At 45.2% G+C, this 27545-nt stretch overlaps 1 protein-coding gene across 18 annotated transcripts in view; it reads left to right on the top strand.

The window, feature by feature from the left end:
- Positions 1–27545, top strand: part of METTL27 (methyltransferase like 27) — a 597353-nt gene that overhangs the window by 457660 nt on the left and 112148 nt on the right. For 14 of the 18 annotated variants that reach the window (XR_013608592.1, XM_078679520.1, XM_078679530.1 and 11 more), the window contains one exon: positions 22224–22350. Coding sequence is in view for 17 of the 18 variants with exons in the window: in XM_078679520.1 (XP_078535646.1) it covers positions 22224–22350 (127 nt within the window). In the remaining variant the exon portion in view is untranslated. Of the gene's footprint in view, positions 1–10291; positions 10420–10988; positions 11134–22223; positions 22351–27545 lie in introns of those variants that run through there. The other 4 variants (XM_078679529.1, XM_078679526.1, XM_078679525.1 and 1 more) reach the window with 4 other exon arrangements.

The following is a 27545-nucleotide window of genomic DNA, read 5'->3' as shown; positions in this document are numbered from 1 at the left end:
ATCCAGCTTGAGAAGTAGTCTACTAGGACCAATAAGTACTTGTCCTGGGGACCTTTGCCATGGATAGGACCCGCTATGTCGAAGCCTAACTTGCTCCACGGCACCTCCGGAACTTCAACTGGTGACAACGGTGCTCTCCTCGTGATCTTGGATTTGTCACTCAGGGCGCATGCATAGCAGTCACGCACCTTGTCCTCCATTTCTCTGTCCATGGTAGGAAACCAGTAGTCCGCACGAAGTCTGGCTTTGCACAAACTTCTGCCTAGATGTCCCTCGTGAGCCAACTCCACTACTTTACTTCTTAATGCTTCTGGTGGGACCACTTTCCCTGATTTCAGTATTAGGTCACCTTCCACAGATAGATCCTCCCTCACGTTCCAATATGGCTGGATCTCTGTCTCCATGTCTTTGCATTTCTTGGGCCATCCAGATAGTATATAACTCTTAACCTTCTTCATAACATCATCCTGTTCCATCTGGGTTTCCCATGACGCCTTTTCCACTGCCGCTAAACGCACCTCAAGGATTGAGTCGCTCTTCATTTCCTCTACCTCTTCTCCGTCTGCAGGTGCTCTTGATAGGAAGTCAGCAACTCTATTTTGTTGCCCAGGTATATAGGATACTCTGAAGTTGTAAGCTTGTAGACCCACTGCCCATTTAGCTATCCTAGGCGTCATGCTTTCCATGTCCTTCTTGGTGAACAGTGAGACCAGGGGTTTATGGTCGGTCTGTACTTCAAAAGGAATACCCCAAATGAAAAACTTGTAGTGACAGATGGCCCAATAGACAGCTAGAGCCTCTTTCTCTATGGTGGAGTAATTCTTCTCAGATGCTGTGAGAGTTCTTGAAGCGAAGGCTATCACGTTTATCTGGTTGCCTTCTCTCTGTGCCAGTGTTGCCCCTATGCCTCTGTTGCTGGCGTCCGTAGAGATAATGGTTGCGCCATTGGGATCAAACTTCCCTACATACGGGGCTTCAATGATAGCCTTCTTTATGCACTTCATGGACGCATCCTGTTCTTTTCCCCATTCAAAAACACTGTCCTTCTTTATCAAGTCTCTTAGTGGTTGCGACACCATTGCAAAATTCCTAATGAATTTAGCCATGTATTCCGCAAGACCTAGGAAAGACAGAATGTCCTCTTTACTCTTGGGAATGGGAGCATCCTCCACTGCCTTCACTAAGTCATGTTTAGGTTTGATGCCATCTTCAGATAAGGTATGTCCCAGGTAATCCACCGAACTTACTCCTAGTTTGCATTTTGAAGGCTTCGTGGTGAAGCCCACTTCTTTCAACTTTTCCAACACTTTTCTAGCCATTTCATTGTGTTCTTCTTCGCCACTTCCAAAAATCAGGATGTCATCTTGGAAACAGATAGTGTTCCTACAGTCTTTTAACACATGTTGCATGACTCTTTGGAAAGCAGCAGCTGCCGATGCCAATCCAAATGGCATTCTCTGAAACTTAAAATTTCCAAATGGGGTGGTGAACGCTGTCAGTATTTGGGAATCCGGGTGAAGCTTGATTTGGTAATAGGCAGAGGATAGGTCCAGCACGCTAAAATACTTGGCACCCCTGATCGTGCTTAGCATTTCCCCTATCCTGGGAAGAGGGAACCTGTCCACAAGGATATTCGCGTTAAGGTCCCTCAGGTCCACACAAAGTCTTATGCTGTTCCCTTTATCTTTGGCCATGATGACAATCGGGGCCAACCAGGCTGAACTCTCAATTTCTGTGATAACTCCCTCCTTGACTAGCCTCTGAAGTTCCTGCTGGAGGGGCTCTCTCATGCGTAAAGGTATAGACCTGGTCTTGTGCACCACCGGCACCGCCCCCTCCTTTAGCACAATCTTGTGCATGTAGTTCTTAAATACCCCCAATCCGTCACTGAACACTTCCTTGAACTCATTGGTGAGATTCTCTGATATGCCTTCCTGGTCAATTAACAACACCTGCTCTTTGTTGTTTGGGTCAAGTATGATTCCTAACTGCCTCTGATGTTTCCAGCTTAATAGGGTCGAGCCTCTCGTGGATACATACACCTTCCCTACAGTGTGTCTATCCTTAAATGAGATTCTCATGGTCACCATTCCTTCAAGGGAGATCTTCCCTTTGTTGTAACCCTTGGGACTAATGTCTGGTGGTAACAATTTTACAGGATGGTTGGCAAACTTATCTTCAAACACTTTCTTATCTACTAAAGTATAAGGGGAGCACGAATCAGCATACATACTAAACATCACTCCGTCAAGTAAGACATCACATTTAGGGTAGACCTCATCACTGTTATCCTCCTCATCCCCCACTTGAAAAATGTATGATTTTTCCCTTTCCTCTTCCTGGGATGACTCCTCAATGACATGCACAGCCCTGCCAGTTGCTTTACATACTTTGGAATAATGCCCCCACCTGTTGCACTTTCTGCACTGTACATTCCTTGCAGGACACTTCCAGTTATTTGCCAAATGATTTGGACTACCACATTTGTAACACACTGTGGAACTGGGCTTGCTGCGATTAATCTCTTTACTCTTGTCCCCTACTTTACAAACCGTTTCACTCTCAGAACTAACTTTGCTTTCAGATCTCTCTCTGTTTATGCCCTCGGTGGCTTTCATTTCCTTCATGCATCGTGCTGTGTGCTCTAAACCCTTAGCTATGTTTATTGCCTCCTCCAGATTGGGGTTCTTGGTCAGTAACTCCTCTTGTATCTTGGTTTCATTGGTGCACCTCACCAACTGGTCTCTTATTAAAGAGTCTGTGAGTTGACCAAACTCACATGTGGCAGATAAGCCTCTCAACACAGCTATATAATTGCTCACTTTCTCCTCCCTCTTCTGTACTCTCTTAAAGAACTTGTGTCTTTCCATCACCACATTTATTTTCTCCTTAAAATGAGCTGCTAATTCCCTCAGCGTGCTTTCATAAACATTGACACCTTCTTCTACCTCCTCTTGCTCATCCTCGATCAATCTCCCTGTTATGTCTTCATATATTTTCCTCCCATGTGTGCCCAAATTATGTAGCAATATATGTTGTTTGCGTATATTAGTGTAGTTGCTGCCCCCAATTGCTATTAAATAAGATTTGAAGATACCTTCCCACCTTCTCCAAGGGATAACTGGTTCTCCTAATTCATTAAGAAAAGGCGGGGGTTGGCTCATTCCTGCTCCAGCCATTGCCATAAAGTTCCTGAAATCCTTTTGTTTCTATATTTTCTAAACTGAGCAACAGTACTCTAAAGACTTGAGAATGACCCTTTGCCACTGTTTGCTGTGGTTCCAAACTGAGTAATGCACTTATATTCACCACAATAAAGAAATAAAGCACAAAAAACCCACACTTTCCTATTATGTAACGTAGTGCTAGCACACTTGAGAGAATGAAATTAACACGGAGGTTTATGCAGTCCTCTTTCTGCTTCCACAGTATAGAAATTGAGTCCCATGTAATTGCCTGCTTCCCACCAGCAGGCGGGAACTTCCTGTGGAGAGACTTCCCCCTAAAAAAAAAATAGATCCTGTCAGGAAGACGATTAGAATGGAGCTGAGGTAACCGGGCGTGCACTCCTCAGAACAGCTGCCTCAGAACCCCTCAACACAGTTTTCACAAGTTCATCCACCGAAGCGGGAAACGAAAATAAACCCCCAAGTCACCACATATCTCTGGGAGAGATCACCGGTGAGCGCTCTGCATAGCGCGGTGTTTCAATCAGCGCCGTCAGTTCAATGCGCGCAGAAAGCTCGAGGTAAAGCCAAAGAGTCTCACTTGAAATCCACTCGCATGTAGCCTACACGCGCCAGGGCATAATGCAGGGTGATTTACTCAGGGCGCCTCGCAGCAGGAAAACCAAGTAATTAGTTCCGCATGCCGCCCCTCACAGAGCACTCTTCCCTTCCGTTCGCAGCCCGTGCCCGACCCGGCACAAAGGTGTGAGCGATGACACGCCGCCCCAACACTTCAAATTAGCTGCAACCCTTCCTTTGTAATTACACGTCAATGCAGGCAAAGCGATGCCCGACCTGGCAACCGAATAAACTAACAGCCCTCTCCAAGTGTTATTATTATCTTTATACAAATAGTCTTTTGACTTCAATCGCCTCGTCTTTCCTTTTCTCCTTACTTGTGAAGGCAGCTGTTAGTGACAGCCAGCATCAGTCACCCGCTTGCTCCTTTTCTTCGTTTAACCGGCTCCGTTTTTTCTTCCACCATCGACAAGCAATAAATTAATTCCAGGGAAACGGCAATAACTGTCCCTGGCCCAGTCTCCTCCACCTCGTCGCCAAGAAATGTAGTGAAGAGGAACACGTGAGTATTATTCCAGATATATTTATTTAGTTAAAGTAGTTCACAACATAATGCCGTCAGCTTGTCAACCTGGACGCCGGCTCGCTCTGTCAACATTCCATGGCGAGCGCCTGGCAGTCCAGGGGAATATACCAACTTGCGATAAGGAGGAGGGGGGGGGGAGATGGGGAGAACAGGGAGAGATAAGAGTTAACAGTAGTTACAACACAAACATTCAAAGGGAAGGCAAGATTCAGTAAAGCATATGAAATATAAGCAGGAACAACATGCATTATTACCTCAACCTTTTTAGGTCTCGCCTGCCAATACGCTTGCGCATTGCTGGCGAGAGATATAGAGGGCCATCAACAAATCCTACCAAGAGGTTTTGGAGTGCCGATTATGCCCAGTGCATGTGAGGCATTCAAGCGCGAAGCTTCGCCAGCGCGCGCTCGGCCTCACTTCCTGCTCCCCCTCTTACTTTCGTTATCGCTCACACCCCATATGCTCGTTCCCTCCCACCCTTCCGACTTCAAAGGAACGCCGCTCCCCTGCTCCCCCGCCTCCCCGCCACGCAGGCCGAGAGCTTGTCCTTCTAACGTTCCCTCCCACCCTTCCGACTTCAAAGGAACGCCGCTCTCCTGCTCCCCCGCCCCGCAATGCCGAGAGCTTGTCCTTCAAAGTTTCTTGTCTGTGCCTTCATTTTATTTTACCTTCACGTGTTCTTTCCCCATTTAAAATCCTTTATTCCAATCTTGCCTTTTCATTTATTGTCCTGCAACTAATTTTATTTCTTTGTCTCGACTTGTCCTGCCTCTAACTGGCTTTCGTTATCGCTCACACCCCACAGGCTCGTTCCCGTCCACCCTTCCGACTTCAAAGTAACGCCGCTCCCCTGCTCCCCTGCCCCCCGCCACGCAATGCCAAGAGCTTGTCCTTCTAAGTTTCTTGTCTGTACCTTCATTTTATTTTACCTTCACGTGTTCTTTCCCCATTTAAAATCCTTTATTCCAATCTTGCCTTTTCATTTATTGTCCTGCAACTAATTTTATTTCTTTGTCTCGACTTGTCCTGCCTCTGACTGACTTGTCTCCTTCTTGTTAATACTCTCCCCGTCGCTCTCTTCCCAGTTCTCTCATGCAGCCTCTCTTCGGACTGCTCCCTCTTTCATTTCTCCGTCTTTCTGTTCTTACCTCTTCTCTTTCCCCTCTACTGACTTTTGCTCAGTCTACCTTTATTTTCGCCTTTGATTCATATCTCCGCTCACCTCACCATCTTTCCCTCTCACTCTCCCTTTCTTGTTGTCTTTATTAAGTACCTCGTGTTTTATTCTCGCCGCCTCAACACACAACAGTGCCGTACTCTGTCCTGCCACCTATCCTCATGTTCTTGCCTCACCGGGACAGTCCCTCTGCCCCACACTCTGTCCTGCCACCTATCCTCATGTTCTTGCCTCGCCGTGCCTTTCACTCTGCCCCGCACTCTGTCCTGCCATCTATCCTCATGCTTTTGACTCGCCGTGCCTGTCCCTCTGCCCTGCACTCTGTCCTGCCACCTATCCTCATGTTCACACTAATCTGTCTGCTTCCGTGTCTGCGAGCACGCAGGACAAAACATATACACGCGCTCTGCCTTTGCTTGCGCCTGGTTGCTTGTTTTTCGTGCTTCTTGGCGTCCTTTACTACTGCTACCATGGACTGAGACGTGTTGCAAAAGTACCGAAAACTCTACCCACTGCGGATCACATACAGTTCATGTGAGAGCCAGGCGCGTGCACAGCAATTCGCTACCCCTACCCCTCCCACAAAGCAAGACAAGAACATCAAAGCCAGTTGCCAGCCGCCACTTCACGTGCTCCGCAGGTCATAACAGGACCATCTGCTCGTGAATCAGAATGCTGGCATGGTTGCCCAGCCCCCCACCCAGCGCTGCCTTGAAGGCTTTCCCCACATGCAGGGACTTAAACCAGACCAGACATTTACAAACTTTACATTCACTAATGCACCTCTTTAAGGCAATTAACTAATTTAGCTAAATAAATGCAATTTATGCTAGACACAATCGTTGCCCATCCATATTCATCTTCTAGTTATTGATGACACTTTTTGTATAGCTGATAATTATGTACTTTTGACAAAAATGTCCAACTTGCCGTCACTGGTTTTGCCTGATCTTGGTATTAGTTTTACCCTGCAGGCTATTCCTTCTTGTCGTTTATTACAAAAGTGCCATTAGAAAAAAACTTTTCACTGTGTCACAGATTAAAATTAACAATAACTTTACACAGGAAAACAACTATCCTTATAATAAGGAGGCTTCTTCAATGTGGTTTTACTGTACTACACAAATGTAACCCCTTGAATTCTCATTTAGTTTAATAACATTGGTTAATAATGTATTAAAATTAATTAAACTATATATGCATACGTGAAGAGTATATTAAGCTACTTATTACCATTGTTGGGGAAGGGAAGGTACATCATGACTTACTAGAGACTTCATGAACATGAAGCCTCAACAGCCACACACTCAATAATGGTCATAAATAACATATCACACTCTGCACATCTGCAAATATACTATGTGCTATTTTCCGAGCAATACTGTCAAAATAGAAAACATTTTTCTCAGATATTGAATGGCAGACAATTCTTTTGTGACTAGAAAATCAATGTGGGTGGCAAAACACCCTCTCTGTGTATCTCATTTAGTTTACTGTATTGTACAACCCGAATTTTATTTCACTAATGCTCTTCCTGATGATGACAAAGAACACTGGGCAAAACCCTAAAACAATCCTGATTGGTCCTATTTCATGCCCTTCGCCACAAGTTAACGCAGCACTTGGTGCAAACATCTTTTATCACCGTATTATGAAAGCAGATTTTCAGAGGCGGTAACGTGTGGCAAGATTAATTGTGCATACTTGTTTTGTTGCATTGTGTTTGGGTGGTGTCCTCCGTTGATTTTCAGCTGTGTTTCGTGCTCCATTATTGCATTGTGTTATTTTTGTGTTGTACTGTAGTAGCTCTGTTATGCTTTTGTTATGTTAATTTGCTTTGTGTTATCCAGACGTGCAGACGTGAAGAGTATATTAAGCTACTTATTACCATTGTTGGGGAAGGAAAGGTGCATCATGACTTACTAGAGGCTTCATGAATATGAAGCCTCAACAGCCACACACTCAATAATGGTAATAAATAACATATCACACTGTGCACATCTGCAAATAGACTATGTGTTATTTTACAAGCAATACTGTCAAAATAGCAACATTTTCCTCTACCACTCTACCGCCCTCACGCCCTCACTCTACCACTCTCACACCCTCACTCTACCGCCCTCACTCTACCACTCTACCGCCCTCACTCTACCACTCTACTGCCCTCACTCTACCGCCCTCACGCCCTCACTCTACTGCCCACACTCTACCACTCTACCACCCTCACTCTACCGCCCTCACTCTACCACTCTACCCTCCTCACTCTACCGCCCTCACTCTACCGCCCTCACTGTACCGCCCTCACTCTACCGCCCTCACTCTACCACTCTATCACTCTATCGCCCTCACTCACTCTATCGCCCTCCCTCACTCCTCTATCGCCCTCCCTCACTCTATCTATCGCCCTCCCTCACTCTATCTATCTATCGCCCTCCCTCACTCTATCTGTCTATCTCCCTCCCTCACTCTATCTGTCTATCTATTGCCCTACCTCACTCTATCTATCTATCGCCCTCCCTCACTCTATCTATCTATCGCCTTCCCTCACTTTATCTGTCTATCTCCCTCCCTCACTCTATCTGTCTATCTATTGCCCTACCTCACCTGTCTATCTATCGCCCTCCCTCACTCTGTCTATCGCCCTCCTTCTATCTATATCGCCCTCCCTCTATCGCCCTCCCTCTATCTATCGCCCTACCTCCATCTATCTATCTATCGCACTCACTCTATCTATCGCATCACCACTGCCTCACTCAGCACCATCACAGCATCACTCAGGGGCACAACAACATCACTATGCGCTACCACAGCATCAATGGACGCCACAGCATCACTCGTCGCCACCACATCACTCAGCGCCACTGCAGCATCAATCTGTGCAACCATTCAACAACAACTGGTTCAAATTATTACAAATGTCCCAAAAAGATGTTAATATTTCACCTCTGTTCTTGGATTTTCGTCACAATAAAATACACTGAACTTACAGCCTGATTCATCAATCTCCCGTTTTGCGAGCCCCTAATATCGATTCATAAGGAATCGCTGTTAAGGACTTGCAAAACGGGATTCATGTAGAAATTGCATAAAGAATTGCGATTCCTACACATTCCTTATTTGCGATTAGCAAATTGCTAATCGCAAATAAGGAATAACTCCCCATTCATTCCTATGGGCCAAAAGGCCCATAGGAATGAATGGGGAGTATTACTTATTTGCGATTAGCAATTAGCTAATCGCAAATAAGATAGCGATTTAAAGGGTGCCAGGGGTGTCCAAAGGACACCCTGTAGCACCCCTTAAATGCAAATTGAAACAGGTGTTGCGCACACACATGTCCAAAGGACATGCGTGTGTGCAACATGCAACTTAGAAAAATGCTTTTAAAAGCATTTTTCTAAGTTTTCGCTATTTACCACAAGGTTTGACCTCACGGTAAATTGCAGGCCGAAATTGCGAATTCGCAATTTTTAAATGGATGATGAATTGCATTTAAGGAATCTTAAATGTAATTCCTCGCAAAATAGCGAAATCGCTATTACCGATTTTTGCATTTGGGATGATGAATCCCAAATGCAAAAATAGCGCTCGCAAAGGGCCAGATTCTCAGAATCTGGCCCTTTGCGAGACGATTTCGGCTTGATGAATCAGGCTGATAATCTTCACAAAAGTTCTTTAAGAAAATTTAAGCTATTGCCATTATAAATTACAATAACTTTTATTTAAGTATTAATTAGTTAAAAAAATTAAAAGCCATTGTTATTTGTAATATCAATACATCTAAGTCACGTTAAATACAACACATTTTGCATTACAAATGCTATAGGTATCACATTTGCGAAAGTTAAAACTATTGGCATTGTAAATGACAAAGCTATTAATTTAGCTATTTTCAAAACCAACACATAAATACAAAATTTCTCATTTACAATACCAATAGCTCAAACTTTCCTAATGCGAGACCTATTGCATTGCAAATGCCTGTTTATACTCATTGTTCAGAATTCGATCAATGTGGTTGCATGAAAAGTTGAGGACTTTCATACAGGACCCGAATGGGACCCGGTTCAGTGTCCGTTTTAAATTATTACAGGGTGTGAGACCAGGAGAAACCCGGCCCACTTAAAGCCCTGTCCTCGCCCTTCCTTGGGCGAGCTCCCTATCCTCGTGTTCAAGGTGTTAAGGTTCAACAGATAATGAGAGAGACTGGCAGGCCAGGGCTGCCAGTACAAGAGCCTGAGACCTTAGATTCACGGAAGACGTCACGGCTCCATCTTGCCCGTAAGAGGTGAGGTGTTGCACAAATCGCTTGAGAGGTGGCACCCCCATAAAAAGTGGGATACCCAGCCACTAATAACATCCCACCTCAAGAGATTTTGCCGTAATTATCAACGAGGTGTTCATTTGCAAATGGAATAGGCCCCACTAGGTGGCGCTGTGTGTGATGCCAGAGTTATTATTGTGATACGGGTCGCCTGCTTCCGCGGGAACTGCTGTTTCTGAAATTATCGCTAATGGAATAAACACGTTACCTTCTTAGCAGAGCTATCAAGTCCCTCAGTATCTTGTATGACACTGTTGTCAGTCCTGAATTTTCAACCAACAAAGAGGTGCATCCTGGGACTTGTAGTTTTATTTTTCACAGTATTGTAAGTGTGGTGCCAAATTCCAAGAAGCGTTGTAGGCTGAAAAGCCGCGCTTCCTGCGGGGACCTGGAGCCACTTGACCTCTGCACAACGAGAGCTTTGGATACCGAATAGTTAATATGACTGTGCCCATGTGTGTAGTCATATGACCCGGTGTTATCATGTGATGTCACTTCCTACTGTTTAATGCAAGCGGCAGGATCGCAGCCAGGACGTGCAGCAAAGTAACAAAGAGAGGACTAAATGCATTGCAGGGCTTAACAGGTGAGTGCGGGCTCGCTATATATGGCAGCGATATGTAAGGGATTTGTCCAGAATCACAGGATGTTGAGACTCGAACCAGGAGCACCAGCTCTAGAGCCAGTAGCTCTGGCGGCTGCGCCACATCCTCCGCACTTCTGTGATACTTGTCAATTAAACGAATGCATTCTCCATGCTTGGGTTAAAGTCTTGGGAAGTAACAGACTGAAAGAACAGGTTTCATTGGTTTTGGAATCCCACAGAATCAGTTAGTCATAATTTTCTTCTATGATAGGACAGTCTCTTACTTATAGCACTGCCGCTAACGGTCAACTATTTTCTTGGTGTATACATGATTTTTTTTCTCCAAAAAGCAAATTTACACTGCAAATGCTTGCTGATTCAGCTGTACTTTAGTATTTTTTTTATTTTTTTTAGCGTTTTAAATAGCGTGAACGCGACTCAAAGATATCCGGTACCAAAGAGCTTTACATGAGCACCAGTTTCGTTACAGATGGACACATTCGTTTGTGTTGAGGGCGGGAGATTAAGTGATTTGCCCGGGATCACAGGAAGTTGAGCGTCCTTGTTGAGACTCGGGCACAGTTCCCCAGCTTCGAGGTCGACGGACCTGCTCTAGCTGTAAGGCTACAACCTCTACCGTATTACCAAACAATAAATCATCTATTGGAGAACTGATTGAATTGTGACTTCTTTCAACTGCATGAAGAACCAATGGTAGGCGCTTGTACAAAAACGTTCGACTGGCACACAAGTAAGCATTTTGATTGCAGGGCTGCCCCGGGCCCACGAAGGGGGCCCTCCTAAGAGGGTGGCCCCCCTTAGTGCCACAGGAGGGCACACTTTTAGCCTCCCAGTGTTGGGGGGACTCTCGAGGGTCCCCCAGGCCTGTGTCACTTCCGGGCAGGAGAGGGCGGGGGGAGAGGTACTTATACCTCTCCCGCCCACCAATCACCCTCTTTTCTCTTGCTGCCCTTACGCCGTTTCCCTCCCCACCGCGTACCCGGCGTACATGCAGGGGGTGTGTGATTCACTAACTTATTACTTTGTGTTGCAGGCGGAGTTACAGGGCGATCCTGAGGCTGTAAGGTACAGAAGGGTACCCTCTGCAGAAGCACAGTAAGGGTGGGAAAGCCAAAAATCCCCAGGGAGGCCCTCACTTTGGACCCTGGAAGAGCGACGGCTCCCTGTTAGTCCTTCGGGCGGTTGTGGACCTGAGCAACCGGGGGTTGCCTACAACACTCCCCCCCCCCCCCCCCCCCGAGTTGGGAGGGGCGTGATTAAGGGGGTGGGCTGGCGGTCCGCCAGTGGGAGGGGCTATCTCCGCCCCCCACCCCCCCAATCGACAAACACCGGTTGGCGAGGGCCACCGGGTATTTGGCTCATCAGGTGGGCAGGCGGCGAGGGGCTGCCTGCCCTGGGATCGACCGAAAGATAACCCACCATGTTGGCATATTTGTTATGCAAATAAACCTGCAGCAATTTCCTCCACTAAAAATGTGTTGTCTCTGATTATTTCTCCAGAGTATTGCTGTGGGAGGGATGGGGAGTGTTGCCGTTATTGGCACTATGACAGTTCTAACTAGATAGCCAGTGTGGTGGTCACTCGTATTCCAGCTGCTTACTTGTTTGACATAGAAGTACTGTAACCCTGCTATTGTCACCACACACATTAAGCTGTGTGGGTTGCGAGAGGATTTGAAGGTGCACATTTAATCTTATTGTGAAGCAAAGCATGACCACTTTAAACCATTATTCTTCAAGCAAAACACCATGAATTTCTCATGTAAAGACTTCGGCAGTTTAATTGCTAGCACCAAGCCTAGAGACAGATCTCAGTCATAGGAGTCCCAGAGCACCGTCCCAAGTATGCACTATTATAATGTGTCATGTCTAAATTGTATTTACATCTGTCTCCTTCTCGGTAAGTACAACCCACACACCAAAGTAATCTGGGGCAGCAGTGGCGAGGGAATTGTGGGTAATGGAATTGTCTTGCTGGAATAACAATAGAGTTGTTTACACTGGGCTGTAATTGCAGTGACAGAGCTGCAGAAAAGAGCAGCCCTTCGGCGATATGAAGGCAGATTATTTGCCACGAAGAACGGGGGGGGGGAGGGTTGTCATTCCACAACTCTATCACCTTCTGTTCAATAAAGCAGTGATCTAAATCAAGTATTGCAATTTCTTGCTTGCAGTCCATGTAAGTGTGTCTTTTCAGCAATTAACACAGCAATAATGCACCTCAAAACCGGGCACCAAGCGTTCGCTCCAGTGGCCGCTAAGAGGGTGGTGCATCGCCCCACTTCTCAGAGCAGTAAAAAGGGAAAAACAAGCATTTGCAATGCAACGGTCTCAGCTTTAGTTAAGCTTAAGCAATTCTGTTTGTAATTAGGTCACTTTTAGCTTTGCTTTTATTAGTGTTTTTTTAAACGTTTATGTATATACCATGCATATGTATGTATATGTATGCATGCATTCATATCGGTATTTATATAGATATGCAGTTGTTTATATATGTTTATATCTGTTTATAAATGTATGTGTATATATATATATATATACACATACACATACAAATGCATATATATATGCATGTTATGTACATGAAAGTTTTACAAACACTAATAAAAGTAAAGCTAAAAAGCCACCTGATTACGGGGACAAGTCCATAAAAAACGGAATGCCACCAATAAAAAAGGGATGTGGTGGGAAACAAATGTGCATAATCAAACACAGAAAAAGCGAAGCGTGGCAGGTCCATCTCCAGCCGCGGAGGGCATTATGGGGCCTAATCACGAGACCGGTCAGCTGCTATCATTCATGAGGGTCGCCCACTTGGAAGTGGCGTGTCTGCCCTCCAGGCTTTGCCCTCTCGGAGATCAATTGTGTAATCCCAGTAGAGACACTGCTGTTCAACTGCACCTCCTTTCAATTATTTAAATCTGAAGTGCCCATTGCTTTCCCAGGACGGTGATCCTTAGAAGCCTCGCCGCCAACGATTGATCTTAGGCGCTCCTGGCTTCTGCAGTACTAAGAGTCAGCACCATTTGCTGTGCCATTATACATACCCTATGTAGATCTGTCACTTCAGTCCGTACTTGGAGAACCCATAATATTCCAGTATGGCGACCCATGCAAATCGGCAATACAGCACACTCATAAAGCTCCAGTGCTGACTCCCTTCAGTACTGTGAAAATGCATATCATTCTATTAAAACAACTATCTCGACCTTCAGCACATTGCGGAAAAGGAAATCGTATTGTCTATGTTTGCCAGAGCCCTTTAGTAGAGTTTCTTTAATTCTGGCAAAATGTTGATCTCTTCTGTGTCTTTAAAAAGCACATTTCTGTGAGACAATATTGTTTGCCTGGCTCTATCTCCGACGTCTATGGCTTGCAACAGAAACCAGAGCTTATCACCAAACTTAAGTGGTGAAGGATTCCTTGGTCATGGGCAGTAATGGAGCACGCTCAGGAATCCCAAGAGTGAATGCTGCAGGTGGTGTAACGGATACATTTTTCTCTGCCTTACCTGCGCAGAGTGGGGCAGCACGAAGAACGCTGCTGTACCAGCACCACCGGACTTTTGGTTGACATTGGAGGACCAGTGGAGTGGCCACTGAATGCGTGAGCTGAGGGATTTAGTAAACTCAGCGCTTCAGAAACATTTATAACTTCTCCACATTGTCTGTGTGTGACACTCATTTGTGCCTACGACTTTCTGCACATTCAAACTGCCAGCAAATAACATCACAGAAATCATCCCTGAGCCTATCACCAGGTCACAATTACATCTCAGCCAATTCGCGGAGGACGCTTGGGGGTGGGGTTGTGCTTCCATTTGTTTGGCGGACTGACGCTAAAAACATGTGTGCGGGCCATAGTGCCGAAATGGAAGCGCGGAAAGGCTTAGGAAAATAGGTCTTCAAGCGCTTGTTCTTTGAAGATCATGGTGCTCTGACTGTCAACTCTCATTATTCTGAGGGGGTCTAACCTTAGTCCAAAACGGGGCTGGCAGGCCTTCAAGTGCCGGCTTTAGAGCCGGGGAACCAGGTACAGCATCGGTGCAGCGATGATACCAAAAGTAAAGAAATAGAAACAAACATCTATTTCCTTACTTTTGGTATAATCGCTGCACCCGCGCTTTACTCATAATGTTAGTAGTAAAGCGCAGGTGCCACGATTATACCAAAAGTAAGGAAATAGATGTTTGTATATCATTAAATGTCGCCAGCTCGACTGCGCATGTGCGCAGTCTTTCGCAGGCCGAGACCTAAAAAGAAAACAATAGTAACAAGGTTATTATCATTTTATTTTTTGGCTGCTGCGGGTTGGGGCAGGGTGGGGCTGAGGGCTCAGGGTGGGAGGAGGAGAGGATTGTGCGCACTAGGTGCGTAATGACTGCTTGGCCGGTTGTTTTCTGCCAGCCATGCACACTTAGCATATTCTCCACCATGCTGTAAAAGATATCCTGGTGGGGAATGTGCACAGGCTCCCTGTCCCGATGTGAGTGTCGATCCACGGCGCTCAGACCAATCACAACTCAGTGATTGGCTCAGGAGAGCCTGTGTGCTGTGTGCGCTTCCTGCAGCTTCTTCTGGAGCATAGAAGCAGGGAAAGACGCGGCCGCCGGAAAAGGAAAGTGTCTTTTTTGTTGTTTTTATTATTCCCCCCTCAACCCCCATCCCAATTCCCCCACGCCTGTTCCCTACCAGCCGCAACTGGCTAGCTCAGCTTCACAAAAACTTATGCAGCACCCGATTGATTTCCATTTGCTACGCCCCATGCCTTTTTCACGAACTGTAGAGCCCTTGAGCCAGAGGGGGCACAAAAAAATTAATTTGTTGATTTCATTCAACTTTTAATCGGAATTTAATAAGGCAGCTTATGTTCTAAAAATGCTGCCTCTGGAAATTTAATAGCGATTGGAAATATTAGTTATTTAACTCGTCAAAAATGTAATAACAAAGAAATGTACGGTTACATTTTTACAATCCGATGTACCTTTATCCTTCCTTGGGTTTCAGACAGAGCTCATTTAGTGAGAGATTTACGCTATTCTGAGACTGACACCAAGCAATGGAAAAGGTTTGTAGTAAGAAATAATCTTCTGGTTAATCATTTTAATCATAATGTACACGGTAATATACAAGATTGGTTAAAGGAAATTGCATCAATAATGTCTGCTTTTAAAACAGTGAGGCAATATTCCAATGCAAATAATGATCTGCTGGAAAGAAAGCATGAGACGTTCTCAATAGAGACTGCAATGAGTGCATGTCATACTAAAAAGCCATTCACTTACAAAATATTATATGTTACTAATCTACCTCTCTGCCAATTATGTCTACCAGGATCGGCACAGTCTTTTCTACAGTCATGGACTTGTAACACGACTCTTCAGGGATACGTCCAAACATTATTCTTGTCTTGATGAATATGAAATATCTCTAAACCTATTTAATCTGTAGGCAATCTTGTCAAAGTGAGGTACGACGTAAGGAATAACACCAACTACTAAAACAAACATGTTGTTTTCTTTCTCCCTTATTCATTTTTGATTTATAAAACAGGTTATTATTTATCACATAGGCTAAACTGATGCATTTACCAATGCTTGTTATCTAGGCCTGGCTAAGAGTTGCCTGAGCGAAGGCATTCCTCTGCAGCGGAACACATCCTTGGTCGACTAATTACCGTATTGACTGTAGTGTGTTCTTGCAGCTCATCGCATTTCTTGAAATGTGGGCAGTAACTGGTGTCAGCTAGTCCCGCATGCCTCCCGCCAAGGTACCAGATAGGCAGGAGCAGAGCAAGCGTCCTTCAAATACACAGAAAGGATACACTGGTAGTGAAAGACACAGGTCCGAAAACGTACACACATAATGAGGCTCACACCACCAACACTTCCACCAGCCAGCTAGAATGCAAGCTTGACTTCCACATATTGCGTCCAGCCTCTGCGGCTCGAGCCTTCCCTCGTTACAGCACATTTACAGCAAAGGCAGCAGCATTACCACCCTTGTAGTGGTGGTGGCAGAGGCCTGGCGTGGTCGCTGTAGGAGCAGAAGAGGGGCTGTTGGGGTGAATCAACTGGCCCTTGGGCAGTGTGGCATGATGCATTCTTTGGATGTACCAACATGACCCACAAATCTCTTCTATAAACACACTGCCCTAGTTTCTCCTTAGCTGCGCTAAACCGCCCACTAATTATATGTCTTGTTGTAGTGGCGCCACAGTGGTGAAATTTAAGAGAGACTGTCGTTTTAGGCCTCGGCCTGCGTAGGCTGCACTTGCACAGTCTCGCCGGAAAGATCTTATGTTTTTCAGAGTGGGGCTTGAACCCGCCCCTCTTCTCCATTGGCTAGCCTTCTAAATGCTGGCCAGCCATTGGAGAAGACGGGCGTCTTTCCATTTAAGCCCCGTCTTTTTGGGATTCGGGGGTGTGTTTTTTAGGTTCTTTCTCTCCTCTTCCCATTGGCTGGAATTTTACATTCCAGCCAATGGGAAGAGGAAAGAAAGAAAAACACGCCCCCGAATCCGAAAATGACGGGGCGTTTTTCCGAGGCATTTCTGCTTGACCTCGGAGAAACATGGTGGTGTGCATGGCGTGGTCCGCTTTCCAGCCGGAGCTCGCTTGTTTGTTGTGGCCTGCAAGTGGCTGGGTAAGCTCTCTTCAGTTGGTTATTAGCTGTTGCTGCAAAAAAACTCTAAAGACTGTGACAGAACTGGCTACGTGAATGGTTGAGGCAAGTACATTGGCGGTTGAGCAATGGACGCTAAACGTGCCCTCGCATGGGAGCATCGCTGCTACACCTCTTGTGCTCGGTTGAATGGGATTCGTGCTTGTAAGTGCACCATCCATACAGCAGCATTATTTTTGGTGCACTCTGCAGGCAAGAGCCTCACGTTCTGCGTGTTCGTCATGTCACATCACCCACACATGCGTTCCGCGCGGTCCTAGACTCTCTTCCCCGCTCGGAGCCCCGCCCCCTGGCACTCAGAGTCCTACTGTGTGCTTCAAGCTGACCACGGTTTTGGACAGTCCCTCCCTTGCAACCGCTGCCCTGGGCCTCCGCTACCGTCCCGTGCTTCTGCGAGGCCGGTGAGTGAAGTACGCACCCACCTATTGAGGGGGGTACCACACGGGCTGCGCACCCTCAATGGCTCGGGGAGGGGCTTGGCTGTTTTGATTTAAGCCCGCTCAGGGGACACAGGAGATGCTCTCAGGTGCTAACTGCTAGGACTAGAAACAGCAATACTCTTGCATACAAACACAAGGTATAACATAGGTAACAAGATAATCGTAAACATAAACAATTATAGCCAAAAGTAAACAGAAGCAGGTATCTGAGTGTGTCTTTAATGTGGGTAGTTTAATTGAGTCCACAACCAGCCGACACGTGTTTCGTCGTGTGAGAATAGATCACAAGGACTCTTCAGGGCTTGTGGCACAACCTACAAGCCTGTAGGTCCAGAAAGTGAAGATTCATTATTGATACGGAGTCAATGTTTCCTATTCGTGAGTGTGTCACTCGAAGTCAATAAACCATAAGATTATAAGTGTGGGACATCTGTCGAATTGGAACAACCAGAATACATGGGTGCTCTATTAGTAAACTGTCCGTTACTTGGAAAGCGGCGACCGGGAAACACAGGAGGAGGGATGCAACGTATCTGACAATGAACTTCGAGTCTCCATAGCGACTAATGCAATATACTGACGGGAAGTGGATCCCCTCCCGGTACCGGCCTAATACTCACACATATTAAGCGTTTACTAATAGAGCACCCATGTACTCTGGTTGTTCCAATTCGACCTACAGGCTTGTAGGGTGTGCCACAAGCCCTGAAGAGTCGTTCTGTTTACTTTTGGCTATAATTGTTTATGTTTACGATTATCTTGTTACCTCTGTTATACCTTGTGTTTGTGTGCGAGAGTATTGCTGTTTCTAATTACCGTGAGAGCCTTTAGACTCTCTTTCTGGACGGTTAAGGGTTATACCGTTCACTCTTACGCACCATACCTTATCCTTGATTGTAACACTCTTAACGGTCACACCAGGTAGCGCGCCTACTTTTCTGAGAATTTTGAAAAACCCTCGCTGCTGTATCTAACTGCCAGGACCCCTGAAGCGCCACCCCAACTGTTCTGTAATTGCATGGCAGCCCTCGTGTTACTGCTCATTTGTGTTTGTAAAAATGCTCCCATGCTTTATTCCTCGGAGGAACAGTCCGAGAAAATAATTTCAGTTTATTTCTAAATGCCTTTTATGTTTATGGATTTGTTTAAATGTATACCTGTGTTTGCCCTACGGTCTATAACTGAAGTCTCACAAAGGATATTTTGTATTACCTTTGAGGAACCTCTGTTTACTTTATTTTGGCTCCAAGTATACACTCGGTCTGAAAGTACCTGGTACGTGCAGTTATTTGTATGGTACGAGCTGTGCACTCCTGCGAGTGACCAGGTTCAGGCCGTCAGATGAGGCCTCCCTTCTTATTAGCGACAACTATTTTCTGGACACGTTTGTCCTCACGGAGATGTATACAGTGAACAATCTGGCCGCTGTCCACGTTCAACGGTTTAGGGTCTGTCTCAAAATATCAGGTTGTTCTGCTGTTACTTAGACGTATGCAGAGGTCGATGTGGGCAGGGGAGCTATGTTCCCAAGCGTTATTCGAGTGTGCGCAGAGCCTACGTGTCGAGTGGGCAAGCGGATCTGTGTGTTAAATACAAGGGCTCTGTGTTTATTGTGTGTTTGGGAGTTTATCTATATAGACTACACAGGCGAATCAGTATACTGATAGATGGGAGCCCGTACACGCTACACACAGGCCATAAACTAAATAATATATGTGTCTGTATACTGGCTTTTATTAAATGTAAATAGGGGTATTGTACTAGGGACAGTGCACTAGTGGGTCTATTGGGTGTGACCAGCGTGAGGCGAAGTCAGTGTTTTAAGTGTGCACGGGGCTCAGTATTTGTAAGTGTTTCCAGATGTCTGTCGAGCGTGTTCACGTCTGTATTCTAATATATTGATTTTGACTCCGTTTCTTTACTACTCACTCTCTACTACTCTAATTCTCTTTACTACTCACTCTCTACTACTCTCTACTACTCACGCTCTACTACTCTACTACTCTCCGCTCACTCTACTACTCTCAACTACGCTCTACTCACTCTCTACTACTCTGTACTATCCACTCTACTATCAACTACTCACTCTCTACTACTATTGGCATTGTAAATGACAATGTCATTTATTTATCTGTTTTCAAAACCAACACATAAATAAACGTTTTGTCATTAACAATGCCAATAGCTCAAACTTTTGCAGAGGCGAGACCGTTGCATTGTAAATGCTTGTTTATGTATAAGGATATCCCTTTCTTCCAATGGCAGATGTGTCTGATTCATTCCCCCATTATGTCTTTGCGACATGACAGAAAGGAGTTTAATTTTCTTTTATAACTGCAGGGTTAGGAATTTCATAATCGGAACTATACATATCAGAATAATAATTTAACCCCTTCGCTGAGGCGGCTATTCCGCCGCAGCGCTAAGGGGGAGGCAGGGCCGCGCGGCGCTCCCGTACTCGTGACGGAACCGCTCCGTCACGGCCCTCGGGTGAGCTGTGCTTGTGTCAGAACGGTTCCGTCACGGCCCGCCTGCTCTTTAGAATGTCAGCGCAGGCGCGGCGAGCGGGCCGTGACGGAACCGTTCCATCACCAGCACAGCCCACCCGAGGCTCATGACGGAACGGTTCTGTCACGAGCATGGGAGGGGTTAAACAGATATTTCCAATGCTAAATATGTAGCATATTTTTCGGGCATTATTGTGTCTAAATTATATACTCACCCTCGCACGCTTTGTAAACTCTCAACCTGTTTTTTTTAATGATTTGAGGAGGTGCTAAAAAATAAACCATATGCAGAAGTATTTTTCGCCATCTTTTGACGCAGGTACTCAGTCTGCTGTTGTGCACTATTAAAAGGGCAATATCCCAGACCACATGGTGCTTTCACACCCATAAAAGTCGAAATTACATTGAAATGGAGTTGAGATCTTTGTGAAGGTTAACAATTAAAAAAAATAGTAGCAACTTGTGATTTATTTTCGGGTTTTGTCTCCCTGCAGACAGTCTCAAGTTGATGAGCCAAATGAGGGATGTGGAGTGGATTTGGCTTTGATCTATAGATTGTGCCATTCTTGTGTGAAACACTCAGACTTTTACTTAGGGGACTGCTTCTGTAGCCCTTTAGTACCACTCACAGCTACACAGTTAAGATATAAGTGGCATTGGAGCGCCTAGCTAAGGTGTGAGACCTCAACCCAACTTAAGACAACATTGAATACTGGAACCCGATAGATGCAAAGAATAGGGGGGAGAGAAGGTCAAGAAGAGGAGGCGAAGAAATGTTGGCTGGGGTGGCTGAGTTTGGAAAGAAACTGCTTCTTTGACATCTGTGCATAGCCTTTTGTACGCCAGCTACCCCAGGTGACCGCCTAGTCCACCAGCACAAGAGCGTATTAGCTGGAAAGGAAGTCTCTAAAAGAGAGTGGCAGGTGAGGGGTCCACTGTCAGTAATGCAGGAGTCTTCCTTCTAATCTGAACAGTCCAGCTGAAACCCAACTTATTGCTTTAAACTGGGGGAATTACTCCGTTGTCAGTGCTGTTGCAACAGAAACATATCCTATGTAAAACAGACATGCACACAAGCGTGGGGAATGGGGCATTATGATTAAAGGTGGAATGGCATGTCAAGAGGACTGGCTGGAAAGTTGGTCTTTGGGTGATGTGGAATGGGTGGCCTGGCAAGGGCAACTAGGAATGGGACTCGTTATTGGGCGAGGGGGGTAGTGAATAGCACCAAGAGAGGCAGTAAATTAGGCTGGTCATTGGGGGAGGGAGGAGGCGGAGCACACCAAGAACGACAGAGCATGAGACTGGACATTGGGTGACTGAGGAGCACACCAGCAACAACAGAGAGCGAGACTGGACATTGGGTGACTGTGGAGCACACCAACCCCAAGAGAGAATGAGGCTGGACATTGGGTGACTGAGGAGCACACCAACCCCAAGAGAGAATGAGGCTGGACATTGGGTGACTGAGGAGCACACCAACCCCAAGAGAGAATGAGGCTGGACATTGGGTGACTGAGGAGCACACCTACCCCAAGAGAGAATGAGAGTGGACATTGGGCGAGGGAGGAGTTAGAGTACACTAAGAACAGAAAGTGAGATCAGCTATTCAATGAGGAAGGAGGTGGAGCACATGAGCCCAGACATTACATGAGGGAGGAGGCGGAACAAACCAAGAATGACATTGGGAGACAGAAGAGACTGAGCGCACCAACAAGGACAAAGAATGACTGATCATTGGATGAAAGAGGAGGCCGACCATAAAAAAATAAAAATAAAAGGTTGGGAGGGTCTAGGAGATTGAACATTGAGCCAGTGGAAAGGTGGAACATGCAGATTTGCAACTGTAAAGTATATCCCTGATAGAAATTTGCTACATATATTGATTGTGTGGGTTCATCTCAGATAGTGCTCTAGTAGGTGATCCAAACTCTCAGGTTTTGGACATTTGCACCATTTATGACATGATAGTTCAGTGCAGAAACTTTGAGTGTCCCGGTGCTTCTTTCATCAGATGGAATATATACCCTATGTGATACCACTGCTGGGGACCCAGGACGAACTGCACTTCTCTTTTCTATTGTTGTCCCTGACTATTTCTGGAGATGGGCTTCTCTGAGTAGTTCTTATAACTGTCCCTTCTTTTCTCATAGGCTGGGCATGTCGGCTCCAAGGAGGAGCCTATCAGACGTTCGAGAAGTGATCACTTCTGCTCATAAGGCGATCTCTGTGGATGAGAAACTACAGTTTTATGATAACTGGGCCCAAGACTATGAAAAGGTAAGTGGGCATAGTCTCTGCTTATTTGACCTGTTACCAAAAGCAATTCACCCAGCCGGTCTTTAACTCCCCACCCTGGTTTAAGACAAGCATTACAGCTTTATGAATAGTAGTCGCGTAGAACTGGGTATAATTGCCCAAACTGATACTGATTCTATATGCTGGACCATTGCTTCTTGTGACTTGGGGAGAGAGAGAGAAAGAGAATATACATATATAGAGAGATATAAATAATGTCAGCCATTCACAAAATTAATGCCCTGGAGGATTATGACAGTGAGAAATGCAATACTTTTAATTGGAGAGTACCTGCACTTCTCAGAAACAAGCAGGTACTCTGGCACAGAGTGCCTACACTTCGATGTTTCCATTTCAAGCACTGCATGGGCTGATAATGAAGGTCTTCTCGGAAAACGGTTCCCCATGTAGCACTGTGCTTATTTTTAGGTCTCGCCTACGCAGCCCGCATGCTCTGCAAAGGAGGAGACCTTTAGGAATCAATTTGCTTTTTCGCCCAAAAACGTGCACGCTTTGCATTGCTTTCAATGCCAATGCGTGCACGTTTGACGATTCCCTTGCGGGAGCGAGCTTTGGCGACATCTGTTTGTAATTAAATTTCAAACAGATGGTGGCCCTGCTCGCACCCGCCTGGGAAAGGCTTTGTCGGTCTTTTCTTTTTTTTTTTGCTCGTCACTTTCTGCAGGCACACTTCTCCCACTTTAAATTAGTTCACCTACCGCCACACTCACGGCATCGGGCGCTCTATTATTTTTTCTTTCTCAGCTGTATTTTTTTTTGCTCAGTTTCTGCAGACACACTTTCCCCCCTTTAAATAAACTTTAGTTTATCTACCGCCACACTCATGGCCTTGTTATTTCTCCTTAGTGTGCTCTGTTCCACTAATTTTGCTCTTTTCAGGTAGATCGGCTCTTTTTAATAATGCGACAGTACTCGCATTATTCCTAGAAGCTCCTGGGCAGTTTGCCTAGTCATTCTTGTCTTTCTTTAGTTTCTACTGAGGTTGCTGGCAGGACCAATGGTTTGTAGCGACTGTAGGACTCTGCACAGGTGCATCGCATATCTTGTGGTTGGCGCACGCGTGTTGTGTCTTAAACCGGCAAGCGGGCCTTTGCGTGGTGTGAAAGGTTTACCAGAGTCTGACTGGTGATATATGAGCAAATCCTTCTGCAGCACTTAACAAAGTCGTCCAAGAGCCTTTAATGTTTCTCACCCGCTCCGAATATGACAGGTAATAATCCCGGTTCAAAGAGATGGGATGGAGAACTGTCTTGAACGATTGGTGTCATTAAGTGATGGTACAGGCACAAGGGGGCAGAAGTGTCTTGTGACTGGAGGCTCTCTGTTCTGTTGGGTCTTGGGGTTCACCTCTCTTAAGCCTTTGGATGGGGGACTGTACAGAGGAGCCAACACTTTCAAGTCTGCCAAGGGAAAGCTTATTAGTAAGCACATGTTTTTCAATCTTTGTTATATTTCCGGAACTGACATTTCATAATGGTGTCACCATAAATGACGTTTCTGAAGGGCACATTTCTGTGCTACCAAGCAAGCTCTAGAGCTTTAGAAAATGGAAAAAAATCTATTTCACAACCTGCTGCGCGTGGAATAAGCCACTAAAGCTATCTTACTGGCGTTTGAATGGAATCTGTGATATTGAGTATACAAACCGATTGCTGTTGCAGACACCCAACTAAGCCATCTCATTGGGTTTAGAGCATGTTACCGGCAGTTTCTCTGTTCGTTGCACGTGCTTAATTAACCCACTACTATTTTATTGCCACTATTCTCACATTGTGCCTGATACAACAGTCCGAAACCTTAAAGCGTGGATGCATTGAAACAGATTAAATCTTCGATAATGCTCTGACAACAGTCCTCCCTACAACTGCCCGAGTTCCCAACAGATACTCTGAAAATTTGGGTGTAATTTCAGAATCAAGCTCAACCTATAACATAGTTTAATTTGCATTGAGAAGTCTGCTGCTTTAGAGGGACATAAGTAGTTTAAAGACTTTTTGTGATTTACACTTGTTGCACAGCTACGGTTACTGCATTGAGTTCCTTCCTTTTAAACATCATTACGTTAATCTGTTATATTCCAATGGGTTTGAGTGAATTAAACCAAGAGTACAAATACCATAATGCCCTACTATGGTAAATGACAGCCTGCAAATGGAAATATGCTCCTCTGTAATATGGAGGTATATGTGGAGCCGAACCTCAATATTTCACTGAGCCCCAATGTTTTATGCACCACGGTCTTTTACCTAATGTAATCCGGCTTGGTTGTTCTCATTGATCTAGTGGAAAGAGACTCCCCAACATTAAACCCATTAATTAGCAGAGTAAAATTCAAATAAGAACTGGGATCACTCAAAAACTGAGTTTTATGTCGAAAATTACTTTTAAGACGTATTACCGAATTTTTCAATATAAATGATACAGAGAAATGTATAGATGAACATGATGGTTCAGCTAAAGAATACGGAATCAAACAAGCATTGGCATAGCCAATAGGTCTCGCCTTTGGGACCTTATAAGTGTTTAGTTATCAAGTACAATATCCTAGTTGCAACATCAAGTTTTGCATAGCTAAACACTTATAAGATCCCAAAGGCGAGACCTATTAGCTATGAAAATGCTTGTTATATGCTGTTTCTGTCACACAAGAGCATTTTCATAGGTGACTTTGTGAAAGCTTTGCTCGGGTTTTCATTTTAAGCAATATGTAGATGTATGCGGCGTGGAGACTGTTTGTGGGACAGTATTCACTCTGTGTATTTCAGTTTGAATGTAGGTGTCTGTATGAAGCTGCAATCTGATAGGCCACCTCCTATGATGTCACATTAGAACTGCCCAGTGGCAGCTGCTGTGTGACTGGAAATCTTCGCATCAGGATGCAGACCAGAGCAGGAGTAGGCTCTGCAGCTTGTCCATGAGCAAGAGCTGAGACTAGAGCTATTTTAAAATGTGGCCAAAGTCCTCAGCACGCTACTCACAAGGAGATTCCCAGACTCCCATGCTCCCATCCCAGAGTGGTTGATCCTGCCTGTCATACTTGAGAAGGTCTGGACGCGAGGTGGCCTCCGAGGTTCTAGAATTGAAGGTGATCTACCAGGAGTCCCTTTCTGAGAGTGGGGTGACGGTCACTGGTTCTGTAGAGACAGGAGGGAGGTAGTATGTGAGAATGTGCAGAGTGATTCATATGTCCTACCTGTGTGATTTTACTACTATCTTACATTTATACAGCGCACAAACTGTCACCATTATGCCATTGCAGAGCATCCTGCAATCCGGGGATGGCTTTCCGACCGGTTGCAAGGTTTTCATAACATACTGGAGTATGACTTGATTTTTGAAGGTTTCGGGGGAGTGGAGGAAAGTGTGGAAGGTGCCTCTGTCAGCCTAAGTGTACTGGTTTGAAGGATGACGCCGTATGGCTGTGCCAGGCTACTTACATATTCTTTCATTCGGTACATATCCCCATTGCCTGGCAGATGTGTATGTGTGTGTGTTGTGCAGCTGGTTGTTGTCCTGGTAGCTAGTTAGCTGCACATTTGTAAAGTCTTGATCACATGTTCATGGTTGTCTCCACGCATTCTTTTGTACTAAGGTGTCTTTGTGAGTCCATTTGGTAGATGAGTCACTATGCAGGTCCAAGAGGTTAGAAGAGTCAAAGTCCAAGGCGTCCTCATTTAAACCTTAAAATGCTGATGCAGATATTCATTGCAACCAGTTCAGTAAAGCTCTGTCTCAGTCTTCTGCACCAGGACAAGTATGGAGTCACAACGGTTATGTTATTAGTCACGTGCAAGGTCATTGCAACAGATGCTTTACACCATCAGGGAGAAGACGCTTTTTATCCAAATAGAATCAACTCTAATAGGCAAGAAAATGCGTCAGTCCGCATCTGAAATCTAATTGGCACTTATAACAGTACCCTGGAGAAGTTCTTGATGAACGAAAGACATTGGCTAAAGACTACTAGCAATTTGTATAGCTACATTATCAAGGAAGAAATAAAGACTTGGGTGGAAAACATTGTGGTTGTCTCTAAAAGGGGTGTGGCCTATCTATTTAAGGGTGTGGCTTAAACATGTTAACTAAATTTTCTGTGACTACCGTAGTGTGCTACCCGACCGGTATTATGGTTCTTCTCTGAACCCTCTGTTATTGCATTCAACTGACATACCCCTAAAACTAGCCAAAACTATTGGCTTTGTAAGTGGTCGTTAGCTGTTTAAGATGAATGAATACAAAAAAATGTTTGGGGTACATTTTAATATTGAAAATATTCTATTCTAAAATTGTGCGACTGTGAATTACACGTTGCTGAGTCCTGTGGAAGGGGTAGTGGACTTCAGACTGTCTCAGTCACTCCTGTTATGTTCACTCTATGTTAGACATGGATGTACTTTTTCTCTTCTCATCTCGTCTAGCTTCTTATTTTAAGCCCCATCTCTTTCCTCTTCAGCACCCTCTTTTCACTCTCTCCTGATAGCACGTCCTCAAATCCTTATCACTTCACCATCCCCCCAAACACACAATGCGCTCACTCACTTGTTAAGCACTGCATTTTATTTTGTTTTCACCTTGTCAATATGTTGACAACTGTGTACCTCCTGCAAACACATTTGCACAGAATTACCATTACAACTGGAATACATGGCCATTGCATGGGCGCTCTGCAGAGATGCCAAGGATTGCTAGACCATGTATTCTGAACACTTTTTTGACCCACTGACAGGCTTTGTGAAGAAACGCACACTACCTTCAGTCTCGGCTCCACAGCTCTCAATCTTGGCCCGTTATAAACACCTGAAGACGACGCAGTTCAAAGTATGCACTATACAAGAGCATTTATGTTGCATGAAAAAAAACTACAGAACCACAACTTCCTGAAAAAAGGGCAACACTCGTAGGGAATGCAAGATTCAGTTAATTGTGAATTATAAACAAGCACTTAATTATTCAGAAACCAATCAGTGTTTTTGTGTATTAATGTTAAGATATGAAGCTTCGTGAGCTTACCTGTGGTACCTCCAAGGACATTTTTCACTGAACTCTACTCTCTTGAGCATGCTTAAATGGGGTAGTGGGCGACGCTGCATCCCCCTGAACAATCTCTAACTTCCGGTGGGACACAGAGGGTTTGATGCCCCCTGCTTCGAAGCATA

The sequence above is a fragment of the Lissotriton helveticus genome, chromosome 3_1, assembly GCF_964261635.1.
Source record: "Lissotriton helveticus chromosome 3_1, aLisHel1.1, whole genome shotgun sequence".
NCBI lineage: Eukaryota > Metazoa > Chordata > Amphibia > Caudata > Salamandridae > Lissotriton > Lissotriton helveticus.
Note: the sequence above shows the minus strand (reverse complement) of the source record. Positions and strands in the feature narration are given on the sequence as shown.